At 54.5% G+C, this 27,887-nt stretch overlaps 8 protein-coding genes across 8 annotated transcripts; 5 read left to right on the top strand and 3 right to left on the bottom strand.

Moving 5' to 3' along the window:
- CkaCkLH20_11991 (cdp-diacylglycerol-inositol 3-phosphatidyltransferase pis) lies at nt 1-1,067 on the top strand (the record flags this gene model as incomplete). Its single annotated transcript, XM_038894705.1, has 3 exons — nt 1-184; nt 250-626; nt 678-1,067. 3 exons carry the CDS (start codon nt 1-3, stop codon nt 1,065-1,067), a joined length of 951 nt encoding a protein of 316 aa, XP_038739962.1.
- A 739-nt stretch (nt 1,068-1,806) lies between these two features.
- CkaCkLH20_11990 (multicopper oxidase) lies at nt 1,807-3,911 on the bottom strand (the record flags this gene model as incomplete). The annotated part of the gene is made up of 5 exons (XM_038894704.1): nt 1,807-2,026; nt 2,093-2,318; nt 2,385-2,961; nt 3,014-3,508; nt 3,564-3,911. The coding sequence occupies 5 exons, from the start codon at nt 3,909-3,911 to the stop codon at nt 1,807-1,809; spliced, it is 1,866 nt and encodes a 621-aa protein (XP_038739961.1).
- Nucleotides 3,912-5,943: 2,032 nt separating this feature from the next.
- CkaCkLH20_11989 (iron permease FTR1 family protein) lies at nt 5,944-7,205 on the top strand (the record flags this gene model as incomplete). The annotated part of the gene is made up of 4 exons (XM_038894703.1): nt 5,944-6,099; nt 6,150-6,589; nt 6,643-6,841; nt 6,894-7,205. 4 exons carry the CDS (start codon nt 5,944-5,946, stop codon nt 7,203-7,205), a joined length of 1,107 nt encoding a protein of 368 aa, XP_038739960.1.
- Nucleotides 7,206-7,404: 199 nt separating this feature from the next.
- On the bottom strand, nt 7,405-8,867 carry CkaCkLH20_11988 (uncharacterized protein; the record flags this gene model as incomplete). Its single annotated transcript, XM_038894702.1, has 2 exons — nt 7,405-7,994; nt 8,051-8,867. 2 exons carry the CDS (start codon nt 8,865-8,867, stop codon nt 7,405-7,407), a joined length of 1,407 nt encoding a protein of 468 aa, XP_038739959.1.
- A 1,205-nt stretch (nt 8,868-10,072) lies between these two features.
- On the top strand, nt 10,073-11,692 carry CkaCkLH20_11987 (protein phosphatase 2c domain containing protein; the record flags this gene model as incomplete). Its single annotated transcript, XM_038894701.1, has 1 exon — nt 10,073-11,692. One exon carries the CDS (start codon nt 10,073-10,075, stop codon nt 11,690-11,692), a length of 1,620 nt encoding a protein of 539 aa, XP_038739958.1.
- Nucleotides 11,693-12,090: 398 nt separating this feature from the next.
- On the bottom strand, nt 12,091-14,721 carry CkaCkLH20_11986 (uncharacterized protein; the record flags this gene model as incomplete). The annotated part of the gene is made up of 5 exons (XM_038894700.1): nt 12,091-12,826; nt 12,880-14,231; nt 14,291-14,451; nt 14,508-14,535; nt 14,605-14,721. 5 exons carry the CDS (start codon nt 14,719-14,721, stop codon nt 12,091-12,093), a joined length of 2,394 nt encoding a protein of 797 aa, XP_038739957.1.
- A 3,605-nt stretch (nt 14,722-18,326) lies between these two features.
- On the top strand, nt 18,327-19,588 carry CkaCkLH20_11985 (cytochrome b5-like Heme/Steroid binding domain-containing protein; the record flags this gene model as incomplete). The annotated part of the gene is made up of 2 exons (XM_038894699.1): nt 18,327-19,144; nt 19,198-19,588. The coding sequence occupies 2 exons, from the start codon at nt 18,327-18,329 to the stop codon at nt 19,586-19,588; spliced, it is 1,209 nt and encodes a 402-aa protein (XP_038739956.1).
- Nucleotides 19,589-20,551: 963 nt separating this feature from the next.
- Nucleotides 20,552-27,881, top strand: CkaCkLH20_11984 (CC1-like family splicing factor; the record flags this gene model as incomplete). The annotated part of the gene is made up of 9 exons (XM_038894698.1): nt 20,552-20,825; nt 20,881-21,059; nt 21,119-21,228; nt 21,283-21,594; nt 21,645-22,109; nt 22,159-22,359; nt 25,453-26,101; nt 26,269-26,703; nt 26,760-27,881. 9 exons carry the CDS (start codon nt 20,552-20,554, stop codon nt 27,879-27,881), a joined length of 3,747 nt encoding a protein of 1,248 aa, XP_038739955.1.
- Nucleotides 27,882-27,887: the final 6 nt, after the last annotated feature.

Genomic DNA, 27,887 nt, shown 5'->3' with positions numbered 1-27,887 from the left:
ATGTCGGTCCGACAGACGAGGCGCCAAGCTGCCCAGGCTGCTGCCGCCGCCGCCGCCGAATCACCCAACGCCGCAGTCGACGAACAGGTCACGATGAATGGCATCAGCAACGAAGCTGCCCCAACGGAAGCCTCGGAGAACGCCCCTAAGGAAAACATCTTCCTCTTCTGGCCCAACATCATTGGTATGGCTGTCCAAGAAGCTTCGCAAGGCTACCGACCGTTTTGCTAATTATTGTTTTCATCGCAGGCTACTCGCGCATCGTCCTCGCCGTCGCCTCCCTATACTACATGCCCCTCCATCCGCGAACCTGTTCACTGCTGTACAGCGTGTCCTGCCTCCTGGATGCACTCGATGGATACGCCGCGCGCGCTTTCGAGCAGTCGACCCGCTTCGGTGCCGTTCTGGACATGGTCACCGACAGATGCACGACCTCGTGCCTGCTGGTTTTTCTGTCTTGCGCGTTCCCCCGATGGACCATCGTCTTCCAAATGCTGCTCTCCCTCGACTTCTCCAGCCATTACATTCACATGTACGCTACCCTCACCATGGGAGGCTCCGACAACAGTCACAAGAACGTCGACAAGAGCCGCAGCTGGCTTTTGAACCTGTACTACACCAACAAGGTAAGTCACCTGTCCACGGGTCGCGTACCGTTCTAACATGATTCCGTGTAGACCGTTCTCTTCATCTTCTGCGCCCTCAATGAGCTCTTCTTCATTGCGCTCTATCTCCTCTCCTTCTCCTCGCCTCTCCTTTCGCCGTCTCTGCTCAACAGCGTCTCTAACTTGGACGCTGCCCAGATCCAGGCCGGAGCGCAGGTGAACACGTCTTTGCTCAGCCAGATCTTCCCCAACCCTTACAGTGCCGCCGCTCTCGAGATGGCCCGCGCCAACAAAATGGATTCCTTCTGGCCCTGGGTGCTTGCTGGCGTCAGCTTCCCCGTCATGGCAATGAAGCAGTTCATCAACGTCGTGCAGATTGTCAAGGCAAGCAAGTGGCTTGCAGAGGGCGACCTGGCTCTCAGGAGGGAGAAGGGTCTCCCCAGAAAGGTGAAGAGCACTTAAGAGAGCATACTGCAAAGCGCCGGAGACACTGGTATCGCATACTGGTGATGCGGATCACTGGCGCCAGAACAACTACCCACCAGGATAACATGTGCTTCGAAGCAATGCGATTCAGGGAGCTGGCCAGTCCGTAAGTACCGTCGGATGGTTGGACGTATTGGACAGCCCATCGCTTAAAGAGCAGCCTTGGGTGACCACACAGGTGAGGGAGCAGAGTCGTCGTAGGACGTATCCTTCGTTTCAGAGGGACGTGCAGATGCATGTGGGGATCGCGTAGGGGCGCAGCCGCACGCTTCCCTTGTGTGGAATCTAATGAAACCGATTGCCGTTTCCTTGCGGCTGGCCTGGTCACGGCCGAGGATAGGCAGGTGAAAAGGAATAATCGACGACAAATGTCGGGTTCTGGAGTCTGGAGTTATGTTGGCTTTTCCGAGGATTTTCGACCCATAGTAGATTAATCAAAATTTGATTTGTTCACACAACCACTCTTCTGCTTAAGACCAACCCGACCCGATGATACTACGGATGATGGGCCCGGATGCTACATTACGACACTGGGTCCCGAATCCCCGTAAATCTGGACCGCCGTCTGGAACTGAGATCACGCATCATTTCGGTTCTGGTCCCTTCATCTTACGAAGCGTCTTGGATACAACATCTCAGCGTTGTTTCACTCTCATACATCCTTCATCAATATACACACTCGAAATATCCCGCTGAGTGGGCAAGATTTACCAAATCAAGCCCGAGCAAGCCCCGTCGCGCCGGACCCGGCTCCGACCATAACCGGTTCCTTGTGATGCTGGTCTCCGTCGGCGGGCCCCACCGCCGTGGCGGCGAACCCGTCTTCGGAAGGGCCATTTGGCGTTTTGGCCAGACCGTACCACGCCACCACAAGCACGCCGAGTATGCCAGTGATGCAGCTGAATACAAGCGCGACGATTCCGCGGGCGGTGAAACTAGTAGCAGCATGTATCAGCACATGCATGAGCAAACACGCATTTGATTTTTTTTTAAAGACTTACCCATCTGGAAGCCGCGGTGGCGGTGTGTTCTCGCCGGCCAGATCCAGGTAGTTTTGCGTGTTGGCCGCGGCGTTGCCTATCGTGGGAACCTTGCCAGCGTCGCATACGTCCTTGTGGTTTTGGGGGATGGTGAGTGACTTTTGCAGATCCAGAGGCGCTTCGACAAAGGTCGCCATCAGGCCGGAGGTGACGTGCCATTCGATGTGGCAGTGGAAGAGCCAGACGCCTTGGGAGTGGAAGACATGTCAGTTTCACTTCATCGGCCGTGCCATGTTCAAAGCTGGAGGCTTACCGGGGTTGTCAGCCTTGAACCGCAGTACAATGTTGCCGTTGGGGTAGAGAACAAGTGTGTCTCTCCTCATGGGCGTCTTTGGGAAATCGGACTCGGAGACGTTCGAGTTCGCGAACGTCCCGCCTTCCTCGGGGGCGCGGTACAACGCTTGGAAATTATGGCCGTGGAGGTGGAAGGGGTGACGGCCCGAGTCGAGGTTGTTGACGACGATCTGCACCACCTCGTTCCGCTCCAGGACGAAGCTATGGGTGTAGGTGCCGTAGACTGTGGGATCCGTCGCGGCGCTGCCGGCTGACATGACGGTGTAGAGCGTGGGGACCTTTGGGGCTTTGTAGGTGATGTCGTTGAAAAAGGCGTAGTTTGCGCCATCGCCGAGGTTGTCCATGATCACATCCAGCTCCACGGTCTTGGACGGCATCGAAAGCAGGGGTTGTTTGTCGAACGGGACGAGGGTCATGTCGTCAAAGGGAGCAAAAGTATCCAACGTCGCCGGGGGGTTCATCGGCTTGGAATCGTCGTAGACCAGCCAGCCGGTGACGTTGTAGTTGAGGTCTTGAGGGACCGTGTCGAACAGGGTCTGTTGAGGTCAGTTCCGAAATCAGAAGACGAGGCGTGCGTGAGATACTTACTGTATCCATACTTCCGACAATGGCAAAGTTGGAGCCGGTGTTGTTCAGAGTCCTGACCAGGAAGCTATAACGCTGGGCCGCAGATATGTAAATCATGCTGGCGTCCGTAGGCTCCGTGTACACGCCGTCGACCTCGACGATGGTGAAGTTGTGGCCCTCGATCCAGACGTACTGGCCTGCAAAAGCAGCTACGTTGATCATTCGCACGAGATACGTCTTCCCCGGCTGCACCGGTATTTTGAGATTCTGCGTGTCGTTCATGAGTGCGGCTTGGGGCACGGGCTCAGCGCCTGTCGGGTTGCCCTTGCTCATGAAGGGGGGTATGAGGTTGGCCATCTGGTCGTGGTACCAGTCCGACAGGGTCACGACGATTTCCTCATCGTATTTCCCATTGAACGGCGAGTCTGGGTCGTGGATCACGAGAGGGCCTCGAAGGCCGTCGGGGTATTGACTCTGCGTGTGCGAATGATACCAATAGGTGCCTGGCTGGTTGATCTGCGTAATGTCAGTGAGCGACACAAGGGCGAACTCTTACAATAGGGCTTCTTACGGTAAAGTTATATGTGAATGACGATCCAGGAGGGATTGCGCACTGGCTGACCTGCGCAGGACCGTCCATGTGCGTCGTGCCGTTCATGTATAAGCCGTGGAAGTGAAGCGACGTCGACTGATTCCCCAGGTCATTGTGTACGTTTATGAGAACTGTATCCCCAACATTCGCATCGATTCTAGGTATCGGCCATTGCCCGTTGATACCAATGACTGGTCTCTGGAAAACGCCATCTGGAGCTGCGATAACCCAGCCGATTGAGAAGTCGTATGAGACGGTCGCAGCACAGGCAGTCTGCAGCAAAGCCGCCAGCAGACCTACTCTGCGTAGTCCGGATGTGAAGGCCATGATGGTCAACCAGATCAATCTCCGGGGCCGAGATTGCTAGAAGCCCTTGATGTCGGCAGAGAAATAAAGATGGATTTGCACCGGCTGTCTTTTATTCAACCAACGTGCGGGATACGACGATCAGTACGAGTGACGGCGACCGAGGGAAATGAACCTCGACAGGTTTCGTCCGGACTGACCAAACGGCAAGTTGTGGCGAGCATGTTCAGCCGGGGTGTCCTCTCTACACTGGCCCGTCGCCCCAAAGCATCTTATCAATCTGATCTACCATGGCTCGGACACCAGCCGTTCCAGTCCTAGACCGGAACCGGGTGAGGGGCTGGGTTTAGTGTAAGACAAATCTTATCAGATGCAACGAAACATACATGCTCTTTGCCCCTCCTTTCTCGCTAGATTTGGAGCTATCCTCAGCGTTGTCATTCCTTTCTTCAATTCTCGTCGTGACTTACACACCTGATGGCACCAGCGACCTGGCCAGACCAGGAGCGACTGGCTCGTCGGAAAGTCGGCATGTTGTCGTCGTGAGATATGGCAGCACTAGTGGAGGTGTTGCTGCGTTGGAGATCAGCTAGCCGGGGTCCCCTACAGCCCAGAAAAAGCTTGTCTCTCCGCGCTAAGGCGGCCCCTGTACGTCTATGAAGGTGGGCTGGGGGGCGCCGGCGATGGGGTCATGAGAGGGGTCTTGTTTTCATTCCTCTGGTCATTTTGTCATTGCTAGCTTTCCAGTGTTCCAGCTTTCCAAGGTGAGTAAGTGAGTTATCAGTGGGCGAGTCAGGATGAACAGGTCCGCAAACTTCGGCTGGCAGGCATCAGATTGTCTCGATGACAGTTCAAGAGTGCGAGCGGTGGCTTGATCAACGAGCGTCAGAGGCAAAGACAGGTACTTGAGCTGGAAAACACCGGTGAGAGAGGGCACATCCAAGTCGCGCAACACAGCTGATGGATCGGCGGTGATGGTGGTAATCAGAAAAGAGCCCCGCCATCATCTATCTACTTGGGCTTGGTGACTGGCACATGAGTAATGAGTAGAAGAGCTGAAAGAAGCGTGCCACTACTGTCTAGCTTCATCAAGCCGACTTTGATTGAGTATCCATTCCTCAGTCTGCCACATCTATCAGACCGGCGCCTTCAAGTCATTGTCCTGCGTGGCGCTGATAACTATGTGCCGTTTACCGATCTTTGGCGTCTTTGAGAGCCTATCGAATAGAATGCCGGTTTTCTTCGCCGACTGAAATGTACAGTTGGTAGGCAAGACGGCTCAACGAAACCCAGGTTTTCCGTATCATGTTGCTCGATGTAACAGAATGCTCAGCGAAAGCAACCTAGACATATGGGTATTAATATCATATTCTTACTATCGTCCCGCGCTCTGCAACTCTCAAAAGGTCTTGCAATATTATTGCGAGAACATAAGTGCCTCATCATCCTTGTCTTCTCAGGATGCACACTAACAAGCAAGCTGAACCGGCCTGGAGGTAGGGATAGATGACCTCCATTTACTACGTCAAGGTGAGACCAACTGATGGTACTAAAGGCAGCCAAAAAGCTTGTCGCTCGAAATGGCCCGGTGGGATGTAACCATGCGACCCTGCACGAGGGGCCAGTTGTTTCTGCACCTTGAACCGTCTCGGACGCATGCACCACCTTTGTTCCATCCCTCCTCGCCTCATCTTTCCCGCTCGGCTCTTGAGCCTCGGTCACAAGCTGGCCAGAGCCGTTGCCGTCAGACATTCTACCCCAGCATAAGGTACGGTCTGATGATTATCGTGATATGGACGCCATCTCTTATTTGCTCTACTCTGCTAGCGTCCCGCCTTCGGTCCTTGCCACCAGCCCAGCCTCTGTGGCAGACTTCTAAGACCTCCGCCGGCCAGACCTAACCACTATCAGACTCCCTTTATCAGATCAACAAGTTATTCCTTGTTGTCGGCTTTGACCGACTTTGATTATTACCTGTCCCCAACCTCTAGGGTGTGCCTTTGGACTCACGTCTTATGTTCCTCACTCGCTTCGACTCCCCTCATAGCGCAAAATGACCGTCGACGTCTTCTCCGTACCCGTGTTTCTCGTCGTCTTTCGAGAGAGCCTCGAAACCGTTATCATCGTGTCGGTTCTGCTCGCCTTTCTCAAACAAACTCTCGATGGCCCCAGAAGAGACGTGGCTGTCTACAAATCCTTGCGCAGACAGGTAGGCGAGCTCTTCATCCTGCCGCAACCGCTTCTGACGAATCACCTCAGGTATGGCTTGGCACAGGTATCGGGTTCTTGATATGCTTGGTTGCCGCAGGCGCCCTCATCGGCGTCTTCTACAAATTAGGTCGCAACAGCTGGGAGGCCCATGAGCTCTATTACGAAGGCGCCTTTTCGATATTCGCCGCCGTCATCATCACGATAATGGGAGCTGCTCTGCTTCGGATCGGTAAGATGCAGGAGAAGTGGCGCGTCAAGCTTGCGAAAGCCATGGAGTCGCCCGTCACTGGAATCAAGCGGGGTTGGTTCAAGCACTTCGTCGAGAAGTACGCCATGTTCGTCCTGCCCTTCATCACGGTGCTTCGAGAGGGCATCGAAGCCATCGTCTTTGTCGCTGGCGTCTCTTTCTCAGCCCCAGTGACTGCAGTGCCACTTCCTGTTGTCATGGGATTGCTCGTCGGTGCCTTGGTCGGCTATCTTTTATACAAGTGAGTATCTCGAGAAACAAGTGCCTGGAGTCGACGTGTTGACGATATTCAAGGGGCGGGTCGACTGCCAAGCTGCAAGTCTTCCTCGTAGTGTCCACATGTCTTCTCTACCTCGTCGCCGCCGGACTTTTCACCAGAGCGGTCTCGGCATTCGAGCAACAAGCGTGGAACAACGTGGTCGGCGGCGACGCTGGGGAGCTCGGGAACGGACCGGGCTCGTATGATATTGACAAGAGTGTGTGGCACGTCAACGTATGCTCTCCCTGCTCATTTTATGTCCTGCCAACATGCTGACTCTTCGAAGTGCTGCAGTCCGGAATTAAATGGTGGCGGAGGTTGGGGAATCTTCAACGCCGTTCTCGGATGGACGAACTCTGCCACGTATGGATCTGTGATTGCCTACAATGTGTACTGGATCTTTGTTATGCTGGTGTTCTTCGTCTTGAGATTCCATGAGCTCAGGGGGCATTGGCCGTTGATGAAGAGGAAGGTGTCGCGCGAGGAAGGGGTTGTAGGCAGCGGAAGTGAGGTGCAGTCCGAAGGTAGGCTCTCTGATCAGGCTTCAGGCAAGGAAAAGGGCTTGCCTACCACGAAGACTGTCACGGCCTCTTCGTAATCCTCTGACGGCGACCTCCCATACGTTGGAGGGTTGCTTGGGTTTGATGCACAATGTAGTTTACGCTGAGGCTCGCGCAGCAGAACGCAGGGCGATGAACGGAGGTTGTATAATTCTTTTGATATAGTGTGGAAGAACTGTAACAGAAAGCTCGCTATGTCGCGTCCAAGCCCGAGTCATCGATGATGATGCCAGCTCCTTAGTATTCAGGTGTCCAGTCCCATTTCTCAGCCGTGAACAATTTGCGAGCCATCTTATCAGCGTACATGTTGCCCTCGTAACGAAGCCGTTGGTCTCCAGCCAGGCTTCGGGTGAATTCGAATTTCTTCTCCTCCCTACCCAAGCTGGTACGAATTTCGGCGGGGACCCATGTGGCAGTCTCGCGATCGTTCTTCCAGTCAACTTGCGAGATCGAGAGCACCGTCGAGGACAACATTGAACGAACGTACTCCAGGATAGGCTCGAGTCGCGTCCGAATGCCGCAGTTGGTATGGTGCTTGTCAATCTGGTAGCTTGGAACCTGCTTCAGAGCTGCCAAAATCTCCTCGACATCAACGACTGAGGAGTCCGGGATGTTGTCCAGAGAGCTGGGCCCAAAGTCCACCATACCCATCAACTCTTTGCTGGTGAAGAACTTGAGCATTTGGCCCAGCTGAAAAGAATCACACGCGGCACTTGTGTCGTATCCAAGCTTGCACTGCATACCGCGAGAAGAGTATAGCCCAAGGAAATGGCGCTGGATCGATGCGATGGTGTTCAAAACACATTCCCGTCGATATTGCAGTTCCGCTGAACAAGATTAGTTCGTCAACCTCTCGCTTTTGGAAGCTTGTGTTGGTACTCACCCTCTAAACCATCGGGTAGATTCCACCACAACTCAGAGCGAGAACTCTCTTCAACAGCCAAGTTACTCCAACGCACTGAACCGCGCAAGATGAGTTCCCGGGTGCATTTATGGAGCCTAGGAGGCTGCTCCAAGAGCCAGGCAACTAGAACGGTCTGTCTGAGTACGTTCTCGACGTCAAGAGTCTTCTTGGGAGTGCCCGCCCGGACTGGTCTGGCACTTGTCATGGGCCATCTGAATTTCAGATCGACACTGAGGTATCTTGAGACTACAGCTCGACAGTCAAACCGGTCCGCCAAGATGGCTAACGTAGTCACATGAAGCATATTGACTGCCATGGACTGCATTTGCTTCCCGTGCATAATTCTCATCAAGTCTTCAAAAACCTTCTCACGGCCGATGGATCGGGTAGCCTCATCATCGTCGACGATAGAAATCCAGGGCAGATCTTTGGCGTCCACTTCAACCAAGTTGAGTTTCTTGGCCGCCAAGCGGGCTAGGGTTTCCTCCACATTGCTCGCCTCGGAAAACTGCTTGTTTCCGAGGAGGTTGGCAAAGTATCGTGATTGCTTTTGCAAGACGGAAAGCTTGACGCGATACGCCAAGTTGATGCTCGGACTTAGGTTGGGTTGAGGAATGCGTGGAGCGCCAAACTTCTTTGCGGCAGCCTGCCAAACCTTGCGAGCCGCGGCGAGGGTCTCCTTCGAGGTCTCAAACGTAACGTCCAGAACAATATCCCCATCGTCGGCTATGATAATGGGGTCATCACCCGATGACGGATCTGACGTGTCATCCTGAACTGGCGCCGAGTCTTCCATCGTAAGACGGCGCAGCAGGGATGGGCGTGACTTTCGACGGGGTTTCAATATTCGACATGTAGAGGCGAGATGCAACTGGCCATTCTTCAGGTCAAGGTATCAATTTGGAGACGCGATTTCTTTGTCGTTGTTGGAAAGTAGAAAGTGAGGTGAATTGAACATGACTTGCTAGTCATCACGATTCGCCCCCGAGGCAAGCCAACGGGTTCCAGTCGATTGCGCTACAGCGGGTCGCCCAAGTATGAAGGTACTGTCGCCCGCGATAAGATAAAGCGCCCCGATGGCAAATGCCAGGCGCCAGAACCCCGCCATCTCCTGGCGGGATGGAACCTGGGAACCAGCCCAGGGATGTATGTACATTGTACATCATTTACCCGAATTCCAGGGCAGTTCCTTTCCGTCCTTCCTTTCCAGGTCGACGTCGGTCTTATTACGTCGCCAGGTCCATCCATGATACAACCGAGGGCCAGCAATGTCCCTTGGCCAAACCCAATCCAACTATCCTCATTGTCTTTGTCCCAAATACACCACAGACACGCAAACATCGACGAAGCTCCCAACGACCTTCGACCCATCTGACCCTTTGTGTGTCGGACACACGCTGTTCCCTCAAGTTGCGACAGCATTGGGAGAGCTCAATGCCTCGCCGACGCCGACGCTGCGGTTGACAATCATCTCCCCCCTCTTTTTTGTGACTTGACCTACCTACCGACGCCCAGATCCTCTCCGCAGTCGCAGGCTGTCGCCTTCGCTTTTCGGCCCGAAGAGACGAAAGTCCATGGCTTCTGCAAATAGTGAGGTCGTCCTATTCGAGCTGCTGCAGTGCCGGTGACGCTCCCGACGTCCTTGCCCGAACCTCCCTACCCCCAAGTACAATGCCAGCCATAGCACGGTACCAGGCATCGCGACGAATTGCGCAACGTCATGGAATAATTCGAGTTCTTCCAGCCCCAATTTCCCGAACCATTTACACGGATCGAAAAACGGAAGCCGGAGAAGCTTTCGAAGAGCAAGCTTCCGCCCCGACATCACCGCTGCGACGACGATGGAAGCCCCAGCGAGCCGTCCCTCGGAGGGACATGACCCAGTTCCAGACTTTCCTTCGAAGCTCGCGACAAAACCACTTCGAAAACAATGAAAGGACACGCTTTGGAAACATTCGGCATTTTCACAATTACTTTGTCACCCATCTACCGTCGTCATCAATGCACCCTGATTCTCGATCTCCTGGACCTGGACACAAGCTGCCCCGCGATGCATCGATTCCCCATTCTTTGAGGCCAGGATCCTCTCCTGCCGCTGCAGCTCTCAACATGCCCAGCCGAGACCTTACGGTTGTTCGAATTCCGCTGCGAAGAGCCAAACACCACTTCGGAGTGTTCTCGTCGAGAGGCCAACGATCTTACAACGAGGATACCAACCAAGCCGGAACGATAAACATGCCGGCGTTTGCCAAGCGAGCTCCCATCAGTCTTCAAAGAAGACCCATACAAAAGCCAGACGAGGCTACCTCTGCGGATAGTGCACTTGGCGACCCTCAAGTCTTCTACTTTGGCGTTTTCGATGGCCATGGCGGATCTCAGTGTGCTGAATTCTTGAGAGATGAGTTGCATGGCTACATTGAGCAGGCGTCCGCTGAATTCGGGCTCCAGAGCAGCCTCAGGAGGAGTTCAACACCGGAGACAGGCCGCAAGGACGAAGACGAAGCCGATAGGCACGGAGAGCTGAACATGAAATCAGAAGAGGAAGTCCGGGATCAGATGCGGGTCCCCAAGGAAGATGCCCACGGTGTGGTGAAGAATCCCAAGAGAAAGCAACCCATCAAAGGAGTAGATCCCGTCTCGGCCAAAGTGGAAGACATTCCCAAGGCTGTCAAGTTGGAGCATGAATTGGTGGAGCAGTACAAGCAAACCGTCGGAGGCTACTTTCGACGATTCAACCCGGAGTTCTTCAAGCAGCCGGAGGATAGCGAAGAAGTCGAAGGTGACGGACCTCCAATCACAGTCGAATCGGTCCTGATGTACGCTTTCCTCAGAGCAGACCTGGACTTCGTTTCTGCTCAAGCTCGCAAGCCGGACCCCGACGATCCGCACGTCGGCGACTCCCCCCTCAACAGTGACGAAATTCTCGGGGCGCCGCATATACCTCCCTCAGGGCACGGTATTGGAGGGCTGTCACGCTTCAAGGGCGGGTCGACAGCATCAGTGGCTCTCATCTCGACTCCTACTCCGGCGCCTTTCTGGCATCCCAATGCCCAGTCTACCTTGGTCGTTGCTCATGTCGGCGACACACGGATACTCCTCTGTCAGACCACCACTGGCCTCTCTCAACCTCTGACATCAGACCATCACCCCACAACCCCCACGGAAAGCCGTCGCCTCCGTCGTTACGCCCCAGCCGGATCCATGGTTTCTGGTGACAGCTTTGGTGAGGAGCGAATCATGGGCCTGGCGAACAGCCGCTCCTTTGGCGACATGCGGAGTAAGCGTATCGGTGTGTCGGCAGAGCCGGAAATCACCCGCGTCGAGATCGGCCCGGCGGAGTACTCTTTCCTGGTGCTCATGAGCGACGGCATATCGGGCACGCTTAGCGACCAGGAGATTGTCGACGTAATCAAGGAGGCCAGGACGCCTGAGCAGGGCGCCAAGGATGTTGTGGATTACGCGACCGAGGTCTCGCATGACGGCGATAATGCTACGTGTCTTGTCGTCAGGCTAGGCGGCTGGGAGAGACGTTCCGAGGGCGGCGTCGGTAGCCTCGGAACCAAGGAAATCCGCGACAAGAGGAGAGCGGAAGCGTTGGATCCTCGACGTGGTAAGCGGTAGATTTCGACTTCTCGAATTTTGCATTGCGACGGTCTGTTGTTCGACATGAGAGACCAGATAGTTCTTCAATAAGGGGCAGGGACGGACATGGAGGCCAGAGATATCAGCAACAACAGTAGGAGTTAGAGTTAGGGAATCTGTGGAGACCGGAAACTTGATCTTTGTAGACTCCTGGCAGAGCACGGATTTCAAAAAGGAGGGAAACATACATCAATGCATTGAAAAAAACAGAGTAAAATCATCTAATTCGTGTCTCTGGGAATCATTCCTTTCATCCGTCCGGACGACTTTTTGCTGGTCGTCTCCCTTTCCCGATCCGCGCCCATTAGCACTGTAGTTACCATCCAGATATCATCAGCCCTTGATATGATCCCCTCCAAACCCGTTATTCGTCGTCATTAGTAGCGGTGTTGGCCGGGGTACTGTCCCCAACCACCGCCCTGCTGGTGGTGAGGAGGGGGCGGCTGTCCGTACGGAGGGTACTGGCCCGGCGGCGGTCCGCCGTAACCGGGGCCGGGGCCACCGTAGCCCGGTCCACCGTAGCCCTGAGGTGGCTGGGGAGGACCCCATTGCCCCTGAGGCGGGGGAGGCGGCTGGTGGTGGCCGTAGCCTTGAGGATCGGGCTGGCTGTAGTAACCGGAAGCCTGTCCTTGAGACGATTCGTACCCGCCACTGGGGTACGGTTGGCTGCTCGCTCGCTGGTCTTGGTCGTAGCCGAAGTTCTGATTCTGAGGAGGCAGCGGTGAGCTAGACAACGGCTTCCTGTCATCGCCCTCCATGGAGTTGAGATCTCTCGTCCGAATCTGGCCCCAAAGGGATCCCTTGTTCTTGCCGTGGCCCAGCTCGCCGAAGCTGTCCCAGGCGCCGTGAGAGTGACCAGGGCCACTGTGGCTCCTGGAGCCCTCGCCGCTTAGAATGTGATTCTTGCCAGCCTTGACCGACTCAGATGATAGCAGGTGAGACAACTGATGCTTCAGAGGGCTCTCGTCAGCCCACTTGCGGACCGTCTCGAACATCGTCCTCTGGATCTCAATTCTCTCGTCGCGGATCGCCGGGTGGTGGAAAGCACGGAGGACATCATTAACGACCTCATCGACGGGTACACCGGGGTTCTCCCAGGCATAAAGAACTCGACTGTATATCGTTAGCTTAACTCAACCAACAAGTTTGGAGTTCGGTGTACTCACGGGACAACGTATTGCAGAATCGCAGCTGCGACTCTGCCAGCACACGAGTTGAGAACGTTGGTGAAGTGATCCTTCGAAAGCATGGAATGGGTGGGGTCATCGCAGCTAGGGTTCTTCCAAGGCTCCAATTGGGAGTTGGAGCTGGCGCTGATGACCGTCGAGGAGCCGTCCTTGAGCACCTTGGAGACCTGGTTGATGATGGGCCGAACAAAGGGCGCCAAGAGTCCGAGAATGAACGCAGTCAACGTCTCACTGATGTGATCCAAGAGCTTTTCCAGACCAGGAACCTTGGAGATGATGTTGCTTATGGACTTGACGATCTTGTCTCTGAACTGAAGAATGGGGTAGATGTTCTTCGCCGTCTTGACCGGGTCGAAGTCCGCGCTCATACCGGGGACCTGGTTTGCGCTGTCACGCGAGAGATCGCCGCGGTTGCTAGAGTAGTTGCCGGCACGCTGATTTTCCTGCTCTTGTTGGGCCGAACGAGTCTGCAGCTCCTTGGCCTGCTTGGCCAAGCCACCGCCAATGCCGGGAAGCTGGTCGACGAGAGAGATGAAGTCGTTGGACTTGTTAGAAGATGAACTAGATCCGAGGCCGAAGAGCCCGCGGCTTCCGCTGCCGCCGCCGCCGCCGAGACCGGCAAGATTGCCCAAGCTTCCGAGTCCTGGGATGCTGCTGAGGCCTCCTGAAGAGCCTCCGGAAGAACCACCTCCAACGCCTGCAGTCAAGCCCTCAGCATTCTGAAGCGCAACATTCATCTCATCAACCTCTGATTGAGTAAAATGGTCGGTGGCTTCGCCGAGAACGGAATGGAGGAAATCGACGGCGCCGAAGGTTCCGGTAACCAGTGGGAACACTCGACGGCCATGAAGTTCGATTTCGGTGGCTGCACCACAGTGCGGGTAGACTTCGCGGTACCCGAGTTCGCGAAGCGCAAGCTCGCAGTAGTTGCTGTGAGCGCTGAAGTCTTCCATGCAGTGAAGAGCTTGTCCGAGGCAACGCAGGGCCTCACAAAGATCTTCCTCCTTGCCCGAACCGCGCGAGCCATTGGTGTACATACGACCATAGTGAATGCTGCGGGCGAAGCTGAAGCGCAAGTAGCCAGCACTGGTTGCCCACCCGCCCGATTCGTTTGCAATGTAGTTCTTCATGCCAGTCCGCGAGTCAATCTTTGTCTCGACAGGATCAACGGGACCTCGAAGACGGGGGTCGAACTTGCGCGCGTCCATGCCATCAGCGTAGCCGAGGGGGTTGTCGATATGCTCTTCGGGGCGGTAGACGCCGAGGCGCTCCTCAGTAACCTCGAACTCTTCAGTCGCGTAGCCGAAGGCCATGAACGACAGCACCCACACCTGGTGAAAGTAGTTAGAAGAATAAGGTCGGAGGACTGTTGTCACGCGGCAGCACGAACCAGGATTCTGATAGTGGGAGCGTTCACTCCCTTCAAGCTACCGACGTCGACAGCCTGAGAGTAGTCGCGAAGCCAGTTGCCGAAATAGACTCGGGAAACCAGCATGGAAGTCCATTTCTTGCCCTTCAAAAAGGCAATGGTCTTCAGCATGTCCTCGATGTCTGCGCGCAATGTAAGCGAAGCTGAAGCGTATGAAGAGTAGTGGTAAGCATCGTACCTCCATGACGCCAATTGTGGCCCTCTACCTAACCATCGCATGCCAGTCAGTATTGCGCAAAGGAATTATACGAGGAGAGAGCAGCTGGCGACAGTACCTGAGCAATGGAGGGGATATTGCCGGCACCAAAAGCGGCAGCGCGGCCTGGAAGCAGCACCAGCAAAAGGCACAAGGCCAGCAGAAGGGAGCCTCTTCCGAGACCGGATGACGCCATGGTTCGGGGTCGCGGGAGTCTCGGAAAGAGGTTGAAAAGACGGGAAAGATGGGACGCGAAGTTCAATCCCAGGGCCGCGAATGTTCGGGTTGCAATGGAGAGGTTGCAGCTCGATCTTTGTGCGCAAGGTTGAGAATCAGCCTCGGAGGGGCAACAGCGACGAAGCCAGGTGAGAAGAGTGAGGTAAGGTAGGTTCAAGCGCGGCAGGTAGATAAGCTAAGCTACTCTGAGCTGCGTTACTCGATGAAGCAATGGAGCTCCCGAGCAGGCAAGGTGATGCAAGGCAAACAGAGCCGAAGAGAGGATTGGGGGATGGGTTGAGAGTTTGAGATGGACGGGAGAGCTTAGGGTAGAAGCTCAAGCTAGCACAATCGACAGCTTTTGTCTGGGCTGGCTTTCACACATCCATTACATTCCCTTGAGGTAAGGTGAGGTAGTACGTCAACGGCAAAGTGGTGCCGCGCAAAGACTTTGGAAGCTTGGGGTTGGGATCTCGGGGCGGGAGGAATGGTAGTCTTAGATAATGCATAAGGTTGATGCGGGGCAATCTTACTAGCACGAAATACCAATTGGCTGCCCCGCCACATGTCAGGATCACTGCTGACGACACCTTCTCCTCCGGTCGTGCCCTAGGGTAGCGATGATGGAGGGGAACTGCCCAGGTAGAGGACCGAAGGAGAAAAAAAAAAAATGAAAGCTTGGCTGTGAAAATGGAGCGGCGATTGGTTGGTGTCACATGTACAGCATCCTGAGCTGAGCTGAATGTGCCAACAGCCACACAAGGCGGCGCATACACATCCATGATTACCTTATGTACTTCACATGTGGGCGCATCGTGGTTGCACATCATCGACTGACAGGGCCGGCCTACCCAATAAAGCAAGGCACTGAGGTAGAAAGCATCCTGTCAGTGCCGGACTGCCAGCCGGAAAAGCTGGCCGGCTTGATCCTGTCGCCCAACCCTTGATGTGGTGACCAGGGCATTGACAGATTGCCGCCAGCGAGCCCCTCCATCGTCTACCTTATTTTACTTTACATTGCTTTAAAGCAAGGTCAAGCAACGGGCGGATCGCTGCCTAAGGCGATGATGGTGCTTGTCTCTCGTTGCTACGTCTACTGGATGTGATTTGTTGCTAGCGAATGCAAATGCAGAAGCAGAACATGAGCCCAAGTAAGGCACCTATCCTGCAAGCGATCTGATGGTTCAAGATACTGGTATTAACTCAATTTGCGGCGGGCATCCCTAGCCGCAGAACCCCGCCACCTCTGTGCGCTGAGCTCAGCACACATCAACGGCTTGCGGCGGCAACCCCTCCATCTGAAGACGCCCAGACTTTAAATCGAAGGGAGGATGAAAAGACGCGTGCTGGATGGTGCATGGCCCGGGGGTAAACAAGCGACTAGTGAGATGAGGTAAGGCAAGGCCCAGTGGGGGGTTTGGACAGCCCAGATCAAAGTCATTGGCTCGGCCGATGCTTGCAAGATTCAAGTCGACTATCGACTATCGACCATCGATATCGACTCGGACGCAGCGGCAGCGGTACGGCGGTACGTCGGTACCTGACAACCGACCGGAGCGTCCCTGACGCTATCCAGGCTTCTTCCCGGCTCGGTGTCCAGCCCAACGAGGTGATCAAGCATGTTTGCCCGCTAAGGTTGGGTCTAGCCGCCGTGTTCGTTTCCTCATCCATATTTCTCCCATCTTGAGCTCAACTTGACTTTCAGTTTGACAGAAGACTGAAGTGCGGGGGTCGATACTTCGCTTCATACACTGTGGTGTGGCGTGGTGGATTGGGTGGCCTCCGAGACAACTAGAAAGTGAGGTGCAGTTCCTTCCATCATGTAAGATCTTGATTGCGCCACGGTATGAGTTGGAAATGGACGAATCCATCTTACCTTACGCGTGGCGCGTCAGCCTCCACACGCAAAGCCACCGTCTCTGTGTCCAGAATGTTTTTCTTTGCCAGCGTCAGAGACTATCTTGGTGACTAAGGTGAGCCCTAGGTGGTATTGAGATAGGCGGCATACACATGTAAGAGACTAAGGTAGGCATAGGCAGTACCTCACAGAAACCATCTCGAGTACAGTACCTATCTGCCTACCTTGGCTGGGTATCCCGTAATGCATCAACGAGTTGCATCTTGCAACTTGCAATGAAAAGCGCATTGCGTGTTTCTTGGAGGGTGGCCCCCAACAAAACAATGCTCGCCAGGCCACAGACCGCCGCTTCTGCCAGCGGGCGCCACGGCACTCACCGCGATCTTGATCTTGGTAGGTCACGGTCTATTGCCTGCTGGTGCTAAGATGCAAATGCACCCACGATATCCGACGTTACACTTGCATCGACACAGTCACAAATACCTTTCTATCCCTCATACAAAGTACAACACGGCCTACAACCCTCCAGTGGAGAGAAGCCGAAGCCCTGCACAGACCTGTCAGCCGGGACGATCCAGCGGCGTCGACACCGGGCTGCATTGCTTCGACTTCATGGCTCGGTGATTGTGATTGTAGAGAATTAATTCCACGGTGGAGGCGTCCATATAGCGTCGCCATCTGGCCCCCGTCTCAAGACTGCCATGCAACTTTTTACCTCCGTCTCTGAGGTACCAATAACTATCCATCGCCGTTTGCCCGCTGCGGGACATTCCCACTCGACGTTTTGCAGATGCTCATTGACCTTCATTCGCCTTCTCTGATTCCACCCGCCCGCCCACTCACCGTCTTCCAATCCATACCAATCCCTATATCCCCGTGGTCCCCGTGGCCCCCTGTTTCTTAGTCGTCACTCTCGTCCCAGGCCTGTTGAGCAATAACTACATGCTAGTACGTGAGTACCTAGAGTTCAAGACCACCCTGTTACTCATTGCCCGTTTTGGAACGCGTTCGACTGTTGCTGAGCTGAGGCCATCCAACTCTCTGCTGTCGGGGTGGGAATTGTCGGGGTTTGGGTGCAGAGCGAACAGCTGAGCAACACAGTGTAAACCCTGGAAAAACGCAGAACTCGTCGAGCGGTGGAACCACAAATCGGCTGTCCAAGCTTCCGCAAGGTGCCAGAGTAACGCCACCACGCCGCAATTTTTTAGTCTCGAGAGATTGCGCTCGCCTTGAGCCTTGAGAGCTTCTCCTTGACTTGCTCGACCCCCAAATCAAACACCACACCCCCCCTAATTAATTCCTCCTCCCCCCCGTCTCCGTTCGTCTCTCACCACCCTGTTCCACCGAGCCTCAGTCCCGGCCTCTCTCTTGCCTTCCCTCCGGCCCTCCCGGCTTTTGGCTCCTTTTTTTCGCATTAGATCGCCTCTATCTACTACTGCCTTACAATACCGCCTTAATACCTTTTCCTCTCCCGCGCCGCTTCGACCTTTCTCCCTTCGTTCTTTTTTCCCTCCCTCCTCGCCAGAGCCAGCGACTGATTACGGCGACTCCAACCCGTCCACTCTCTTTGTTCACCGTCGCCTCCTTTCTCGTCCAATTTGGACTTGGCCACCCATCATCCTCTTAATCGGCCATCGCAAATCTCCTGTAGAAAAAGTCCGTCCGAGCCGTTTCAGCCTGGTCCGCCATTCATCGTCGCTGCATCGAACCCGACACGTCCTGCAACCATGCCGTCACGAACTCTCCCTACCTTCACTCGCACCGAGGTCGAGGCCCATAACAACAAGAAGTCCTGCTATGTCACCATTGGCGCCAATGTCTACGACGTGACCGACTTCGCCCAAGACCACCCCGGTGGCGCCGACCTCGTCTTCGAATACGCCGGCAAGGACGTCGAGGCTATCCTGAAGGACCCGACTTCCCATCCGCACTCCGAGGCCGCCTATGAGGTCCTCGACGACTCCCTGGTCGGCTTTGTCATCTCTCAAAAGTCGGTCAACGGATCAGTCCGCAAGGTCAACGGTAACGCGAACGGACATGCGAATGGACACGCCAATGGCAACGGCGCTGCCACGACGGAGAAGGAGGAAGAAGGTCCCAAGGTCAACGAGAACGGCGAGCTGTGGGACGGTGAGCGATGGGTTCACCCCAGAACGGGTATGGCGAACGAGGAGGACTTGAGCAAGGAGACGGACTACTCGAGCGACTACAAGAAGCACAAGTTCCTTGACCTGAGCCGCCCCTTGTTTCCTCAGATTTGGTACGGAGGTTTCAGCAAGGAATTCTACCTCGACCAAGTGCACCGTCCTCGCCACTACAAGGGCGGCGAGTCTGCACCGCTGTTTGGTAACTTCCTGGAGCCCCTTTCCAAGACGCCTTGGTGGGTGGTGCCTGTTGCATGGCTTCCTCCCGTGGCATACGGTACATACCTGGCGAGGGAGGGCATGAACAGCACCTTCCAGGAGGTCTGCTACTGGATGCTTGGCTTCGGGCTTTGGAGCTTGATCGAGTATATCTTGCACCGATTCCTCTTCCACCTGGACAAGTACGCAAACTCTACACCCTGGGTTTCGAGGCAAATGCTAACCCTGACAATAGGTGGCTTCCTGACAACCGTGTCGGTATTACCGCGCACTTCCTGCTTCACGGTATTCATCACTACCTCCCCATGGACAAATATCGCCTCGTTATGCCGCCTACGCTGTTTGTCGTCCTCGCCACGCCCTTCTACAAGCTGGCGCACTGGGTCTTCTCGTACAGCTGGCACGCGGCTACCGCCGTCTTCTGCGGAGGCATTTTCGGCTACATCTGCTACGATTTGACGCACTACTTCCTCCACCACCAGAACCTGCCTCTCTGGTACAAGGAGCTCAAGAAGTACCACCTTCAGCACCACTTCCTTGACTACGAACTCGGCTTCGGCGTCACCAGCCGGTTCTGGGACAGCATCTTCGGCACTGAACTGCCCCCCATTGTCAAGACGCAATAATTCTACCAACAAAAAGTTCATACACCTTGTCACGATGACGACTCGGGGGCCTATTCTAATGCCTGATGGAGCAATGTTTGCTCATTCTTCACCACGTGCCCCCATGTATATACGCTCATGGGATTATTTCACGCTGTAATGGGGGTTTCACTGGGCGTTTTGAGGAGACGGAAAGGATCGAGTTGATTCTTGCGTATTACAGCGCCCCAGCCAGCTATGATGCGGCGATGGGAAGAGCCGTCAACCCGTCATGACGGCTGGTTTAGTACAGAGTATTTTGAATGATACCACACCTCAGTAGGCCATGTCTTAATTAGAAAGCACGTTCTTCTTCTCCCTAACTCATGACCATGGCCTTGACCAGGACAGTGACAACTTTGGTGACATGCTCCTGAGCGGCTATCAAAGCTCTGGCGAATGAGGCAGTCGTACTGCCGCCATGGGCGCGAACTCACGGTGAACTGTTGCAGCGGACCAGTTCACGGCCAGCCGTAGAGGAGGTCTGGTCGGGCCTTCGGTTGGAAGTTTGTTTTTGCAAAGCAATTCAATGCTTGGGACGGAAGAGCAGAGCGGGAGAACAACCACGTGATCTTTCGTACATCAGTACCGTACCTCGCATGCAGTCGGCCGCGGCAGCTGGCAGGGGACCGTGGCTCGCGGATGTGACTGGATGAGCCCCATATTAGGTAATAAAGCGGCTTACCTTATTCCACGGGTCGCTTGACGCTTGGCACGGCATGTCCAGCCAGGTGCCAGGTTAGACTGGTGCCAAACCCGACTCAGTGTGCCTGCCCAAGGTTTCTTTTCGCGCCAACCTCCCCATCCCACGCACCTAACTTTCGCAGCCCCCCTCCACCACGTTGTAGCAGCATCTGCTCTTTTTCTCGACAGAGCATATCTCGACCGCAGAAGCGACCGCCGAAGAGCTACTGTTCATCATCATCACAGTGCACTACAGAAAAAATGTCGGGCCTAGACGTAGAGGCGCTGCTTGACGCCACCGCAAAGAGCTCGACCGAGAGCAAGCCCAAGGCAAACGACGCGGAAGATCGTCCCAACGGAGACCGCCCCGAACGTAAAGAGCGCGACCGTGGCCGCGATGGAAGTCGCGATCGTGACTATGATCGTCGCCGCAGAGATCGTGACCGCCGCGACCGTAGTTCGACCCGAAGCCGACGCGGCACCCCAGACGACTACAAGGCATCCACCCCTAGGAGCGACGCTGGCAGCCACAAGAGTAGGCGGAGAAGCAGAAGCCGCGATGATGACCGCCGTCACTCACGTCGTCATAGAGGAGATGGTGATTACTACAGAGGCGGAAGAAGACACTCGCGCTCCCGCTCTCGCTCACCCCATCGCTATCGCTCGTCGCGCGACGACCGTGACTTCCGCGACCGCCGCGATCGTTCTGATCGCTACTCTGGGGACCATCGCCGGGCAAAGGACGACGAGCGTACTGAGAATTCCAAGCGTGAGGCAACACCACAACTTACTGAAGATGAACGGGATCGCCGCACTGTCTTTGTCCAGCAGCTCGCCGCCCGTCTTCGCACTCGCGACTTGAAGGCGTTTTTCGAAAAGGTTGGCCCCGTCAATGAGGCCCAGATTGTCAAGGACCGTATCAGCCAAAGATCCAAGGGGTAAGTCATCGCACATCTGCTTCTCATCATGCCACAATACTGACAATCTCCCAGAGTTGGTTACGTTGAATTCAAGAACGAGGAATCTGTCACTCAAGCTCTTCAACTTACCGGACAGAAGCTGCTAGGTATCCCTATCATTGTTCAGCTTACAGAGGCCGAAAAGAACCGCCAGGTTCGCAATTCCGAGACCGCTACCGGCGCCCACCCGAACTCGATTCCTTTCCACCGGTTGTACGTCGGCAACATCCACTTCAACGTCACCGAACAGGATTTACAGGCTGTCTTCGAACCGTTCGGTGAACTTGAATTCGTCCAGCTCCAGAAGGATGACAATGGACGTAGCCGAGGCTACGGTTTCGTGCAGTAATGTCCTCCGCCTTTTCTACCGTCAACATCATGCTAACCAAGTCCAGATACCGTGAAGCTAGCCAAGCTAGAGAAGCCCTTGAGAAGATGAACGGATTCGACCTGGCGGGTCGCCCGATCCGCGTCGGCCTCGGAAACGATAAGTTCACCCCTGAGAGTACTGCCAACATGTTGCAGAGATTCCCTGGACAGAACCCAGCGTATCAAGGCTCTGCATTCTCGGGTGCGGGCGGCCGCGGCCCGCAAACATCGGCTTTCGACCGCGCGGGTGGACGAGACAGCGAGAAGTCAGGCGGTGCCAGCGCTTTGGACGACACCGACGTCGCAGGAGTCAACTTTAACAACTACAGCCGTGATGCCCTGATGAGAAAACTTGCCAGGACTGATGACGCTTCGAACGGAGTAGATGAGCGACAGGTTTTGAAGCCCAAGACCGAAGTCAAGCCGTTGCCGGTAAACGTGAGCATGGCCAGCCGATGCGTCGTTCTCCACAACATGTTTGATCCTGAAGAGTACGTTTTGTTTCCTGCATACAAGACACAAATACTAACTTTGCGGCAGGGAGGAGGGTGACGACTGGGTCAAGGAGCTGGAAGACGACGTGCGACAAGAAGCAGAAGAAAAATACGGCCGTGTTGTACACATCGCCGTCGATCCCAACTCGAAGGGAGACATTTACCTGAAGTTCGACAAGGTCCAGGGTGGCGAGAACGCCATTCGGGGTCTCAACGGCCGCTACTTTGGAGGCAGGATGATCGACGCGTCACCTGTTGTAGATGCCGTCTACAGCAGTTTGTTCTCTCGCACACGAGCGATCTGAAAGCTAATTCATGGCCTCGATGAAACATCGTCTAGGACCCCCAAACGTACGTATCTACCAAACCCGTCGAAGTTGATCAAACGCTGACCAGTCCCGAAGCGACGTGCTGCTACTTTTCTTGCCACCCTACACAGAGGCAGCCAACGTCCGTTCCTTGATCTGGCCGTTAAAGGCCGTCACTCTTGCCTGGCCAAATCTCCGTTGCATCGGAGATCCAAAGGTCTACCCACACACCACCGGAGAATGGATCGACACCGCACTGATTCTCCAACAGAAACACGTTGATTACATTACACTTCGATCGCCAATATTTCTGGCTGATTCTGTACCTTAGGTTATTTCCTTCCACGTCCTCCATTACATGCGGAGCAGGTTGCCATAGAGGCATCTGGGTAAGGTACGGGGAGGCTGTTGTCATGAAGCCTACTTAGGTACTAAAATATGATTCTATAGCACATTGAAGAATTTTTCTAAGCCTGGCACGAAGTCGGCCACCGCCCAAATGCCTTGCATACTTTTACGTGCCCAATTGTCCTTGTTCTTTCGAATTAGCCTGTGCTAAAGCTCCATTCCCCTGATGGAACTCAGCTGTATGTCTATTTTACATTCATACGCTCTAGTAGTTTAGCTGGTATGTCGATTCCGGCTCTCGTTATCAATCAACTCTGCGACAGGCCCGATGATAGTGCTTCTTAGGAAGCACGTCGAGGCTATCCTCTGCCGCCTGCTATGACTTGAAACATCTCCAGTTTCCCACACGCGTTCAAATCTCCACCGGACCGATATTCTACAAATTGGCCTCGTATGGCTCATCATCAGTCGTTTAGTTGGCCCCGTACCTTTTTGCCTTCTACGCAGATCTAGCAACTGTACCAACCACTTCAGCATCACACATCATGGGGACGTCATTGCCGTCGGTATGCTGCTGTAGTGTATGATTTCCATGTGCCTTGGCGACTTTGACTTGGTCTGCCTCTGAGCCCATCTCATGCATGGATGGATCTCATTTCCTCACTCACTTTCTCGAACAAGAGTAACGTCCTTGTTGAAGCCTTCCTCCATCTGGAAAGCTCTTGTCTTAAGTCTCGTGTCATTTGCGCCCATCTTCTTTGTACTCATACATGCTGTTGTTTCCCCCCTATCCTGTTCCTTTTGTCCAAGAATACTATCCATCATTGTACTTGCTGTTCTAGTAGGTACTCCCAAAGGTTCTCACTGTTGCAACATATTGCCACTGTTGCAAGTTGAGTGAAATGGACAGGTCTCAGGTAAGGCTGGTGTATGTTGTCTATCTACCTTACTCAGGTTAACGGCATTCTTCCTTTCTGTTCATTCGTGTCCCTCAACACAACACTGCCTGCTCTAGATTCTCACTTGTGAAGCCCCTATGTTTTTTTCAACTACCTACTAGTTGGTTTCCCAGTCACTGGCCAGTATGTGAACAGGTTGGCCCGCTTCACGATGTCACAGTCCACCGCCGAGAAGAAGCCCCTTAAGGCGAGGACTCCCTATTCAGGTTCTTGCCAGTACAAGCAAAAAGGCCCCTCGACGACTAAGCAGTCCTATAGATCTCTTTCGCCTTACCTACTTCCCTGAGTGAAAAGTTTTCATCTCCCTCTCTTCTTCCCCATCTCACAAACATCACCACATCCTCCTTCTCTTCTCCCATCCCCCATCTGTCTCTCCTTCTTTTCTTCTCCCATCTCCTGTCACTTACTCCTATACACAACGACGGGAGCGCTCGTAGCTTCCCTCGCCTTTCTGTCGCTTCTCGAAGTCAGCTGCCGTATTCAGCTTCTACTACGCACCGCCAGAAGCTTCACAGCACCACGTTTGCGCTTCTCGTCCTATACGGAAGGCGACAGTACGCTTTTCGCAGGTAGCTACGCAGTTCCCTGACTATCCCTCCTCCAAGCGACATTCCTGGCTGACTTTCGCAGGCAGCAGATCGAATTTCTCATTTTTTGCGCGCGCTCTGACTATTCCGGAGAGCAAACCAGTCGAATTTTGTTCTCTTGCTTTGGGTTTGGGTTGCTATTGCTTTCAAGGGGCGACGTTCTTGACATATTGGCGTACTGAAGGACGCTTGAGAGGCCCTTGACTTCAGTCCGCAATTTGCTGGTCGGTCCCTCGCATTCTCTGATGCCCTTGAGCATGATGCTGACACGACAGCAGACCCCGAGGTCAAAAAGAACTGGCTTGAACACCGACTATTACAGGTCCATCGTCGGCTGGCCATCTGCTTGCGACTTCACATATTCGTGGTAGGCACAGAGAATCTGTCCTGACCTTGCTGCAACAACCAGGAAATCTGGTACATATCTTGGTACGTCGTGGCGCCTTCTTCTTGGTCTCCAACCTCCTCAAATCTCCCCCACAAGCACCCAGTACATGGGCCAAGGGCCGCTGGGCTGTTGATCTGTGGACATGGTCTATGTCCATCATCCCCTTACATTGGCTTCTATGATATGACAAGTTTGGAGAGAAGACATATCAGCCAGAGCATCAAGTGTTGTTCTTGATAAAAAGAAACAGAGCCCCTTTTCTTCAGTCCTATGCTTGATGGGCTTTGCTGTGGGCAAGGGACATGTGCAAGGGGAGCACCATTGTTGGCCTCTCACCTTGGGTCACTAAGGCCAGTAACAAAATACTGGCCTTTCATTGCACACTCTCTCACCTGGACTGCTTCACCCTTGGAAGAAAAACTTGACCTCCTGAAAGGGTTAGCGTCAACTACCTCTGCTTTTGTGCTTTTGTGCTTTTATGTGGAAGGAGCAACTTGCCTGAACTTCAACAAACCACCTCCTCTCCCTCTCCCACCTCTTTCTTCCCCATACAAACTCCCTACACCAAATTTCCCCCACCCAATTTTCACACATTCACCCCTTCTCACATTCTCACCACTTTTTTTTCATCGTTTTGACGGGTGGTTCTGTCTTTTTACAGAATCATCCTGGACCTGTCACCAGATATCCCAACCGCCACTAGGTATCCAGGGGGAAAAAAGTCAGGATGGCTAATTCGAGCAACACAAGCAGTAGCTCTGGAGAGGATCGTGGAGGTGTACGCCTTTCCGACCATTCTCCTCCTTCGAAGGACCGTCGCAATCCAGCCACTCCGAGCTCGTCGGCGAGCACCGTCCGCGAGAGTTCTCCCTCTGACGTCTTCGGACCTGATCTGCCTCACGGAGTCAGTCAGCATTACCTTCAGGATTATCAACAGAATTATCGCCTCCCTCTGCCTCCGAAATTCCAGCCCGATTACACTTTCGGCAACCAGGGAACTTCAGCGCGTCCCGGTCCTAACCCTCAGAACTTGACCAGCTTCTCTGCGAGCAAGGCGTCCGTTCGCTCCGAAGGTGCTATCTTCGCGACTCCCACCGGTCGCCCTACTGATCCTCCTGCCGCCGGATATCGTTCTGGTCCCGTGAGTGCGACTTGTCTGAGTGGCTTCGGACCAGTTCCCGCGAGCACCAAGACCCCGGCCAACACCCCAGCTGCATCTGGAAGCGATTTTTGTCGTGGACAGCTTGGCGTCTCCAGCACTTCGGAAAGCAGAATCGTGCCCACCGCCGAACAGTCGCAGCCAGTATTCGCAGAGATGGCTGCTGCCCATTGCCAGCTGGAGGGCCCTTTGTCGGGCCCTCTTCGAGAGAATCGTCGCTCTGAGCTGGCTCGAAACCACGTACGTTGACTATCAATCGCCTCATTCTTCTCGCTTCTCACACTTTCGTCTCTACTTCTCTTCACTCTCATCTCCGCTTCATCCTATCCTAGCTTTCCTTTCTGTGTTTTTTTTTTTCCTTCGATCCCATTTTTCATCCGAGCGCGCGACTAACTCTGAGATGGAAGCCCGCCTGGATTCCCGCTCGCCAGGTTCAAGCAGGTATCATGACCACGCAGCAGGCTATTCGCCGCACCCCTGGAATCCCTAGCAACATTGCCAACGATCTCTGCGATGGACTCCAGAAGTATGCGCAAGACGTCAACAACATGCTTCGGCAAGCGATCAACGAAGTCGCTGAGTATCGCCTTGACATTGAGTACAATAAGAAGGTACTCTGCTCCAACAAGCTGGAGGCTAGCATCCTTGCCGAGGAGCGTGACCAGCTCAAGCGTGACTATGCCGAGCTGCAGGGCAAGTTCGATGAGGTGGAGAATCGACTTGCTGGCTATCACGGAGAGATCGAGCAGCATAAGAACAAGCTGCTCGAGTTCAAGGCGAGGCTCGACCACCAGAGAGATGGCGAAGACAGCACTCAGGAGATCATGAAGGAGCTTTTGGAGGTATGTGCAAGGCATTCAACGTTGAGGAATTTCTTGAGCTGACTATTGCCTTACAGACCGTCAATGAGTTTGCCACGCGTCGTTCTCAATGGATGCATAGCGAGCCTGAGGGTGACTCGCCGAACAAGGTAATCACCTCTCTGAACGCAGCCAGCATTGCTGCCTTGGAGGAACAGGAGAACCACGCTCCCCATGCATCTCAGACGCAGCTGGTTCCCACCCGCTCTTCTATGCAGTCCGGCCCTCAAGAAGCGATGCCTTCGATGAACAACGCTCTGCAGGCTTTCAACTTCCAGCAGGCCGCAGAACAGCCCAAGATGTCCGCCCCTTCCTATGGCACTACTCAGAATGGACCTCCATCCTCTTATCCTGGCATGTTCAACAACGGCCGCCGCCCTGTCGACAACAGAACTATGTCTTCCGCCGGTTGGACCCGTGCTTCGAGCGTTGCTCCTGGCCAGCAAAACATGCCGCCTAGCCGTCCCTACTCGCGTTCTGGCGATACTCGTCAGTCTTTTGGTTTCAAGCAGCCCAACGCGTTTGAAGGAGCTAGCAATTACGGCAACCAGTATGCCTCGCAAGCTCGTCCTGGCACTGCCATGGGTCACCGCGGCTTCAATCCGCAGTCTTCTTTCCGTCCCAACGCTCCAGAGTTCCACCCTGGTCACAGCGGTGGTATTGACAGCAGCTTTGACAACTCCGCTGTCTCTTACGACTACACTTATGGACCTGGATCAAACACGGGTTCGCGCCGCGATTTCAACGCAGCTAGCGGTCCCTTCAACAGCCCGACTCCTCGGTCTGCCAGCCGCGCTGGATTTGGTGACTACGAGGGCCCTTCGTCAGGCTTCACCCGAGCCTCCCCCTTGATCCCCCAAACTCCCGGTTTCGGCCCCAGCCAAAACTTCTACAATGGTGCCTCTGACCATCACAGTATGCCCCCTCAGCGCAACAACGGCGGTGGATGCTCTGGCCAGGGTTATCATTCCGCCAACTACAGTCAAGGCTTCGCATCCGGCCCGTTCGGCCAAGTTGGCAGCGGTCCGAGATCGATTGGTAAGACGGCGAACGTGGGCGCCGTTGGTTTTCCCTCTGGACGAGGCTTTGGCCAAGACAATGGCGATAACGAGCGCTTCGCCCGTGCCTTCGAGGGCGTCTGGGGTCTGGCTCGGAGCTAGGTACTC

The sequence above is a fragment of the Colletotrichum karsti genome (genome assembly GCF_011947395.1).
Source record: "Colletotrichum karsti strain CkLH20 chromosome Unknown Scaffold53, whole genome shotgun sequence".
In the NCBI taxonomy this organism is placed as follows: Eukaryota; Fungi; Ascomycota; class Sordariomycetes; order Glomerellales; family Glomerellaceae; genus Colletotrichum; species Colletotrichum karsti.
The sequence above is the reverse complement of the archived record's forward strand: the minus strand, read 5'-3'. Positions and strand labels throughout refer to the sequence as shown.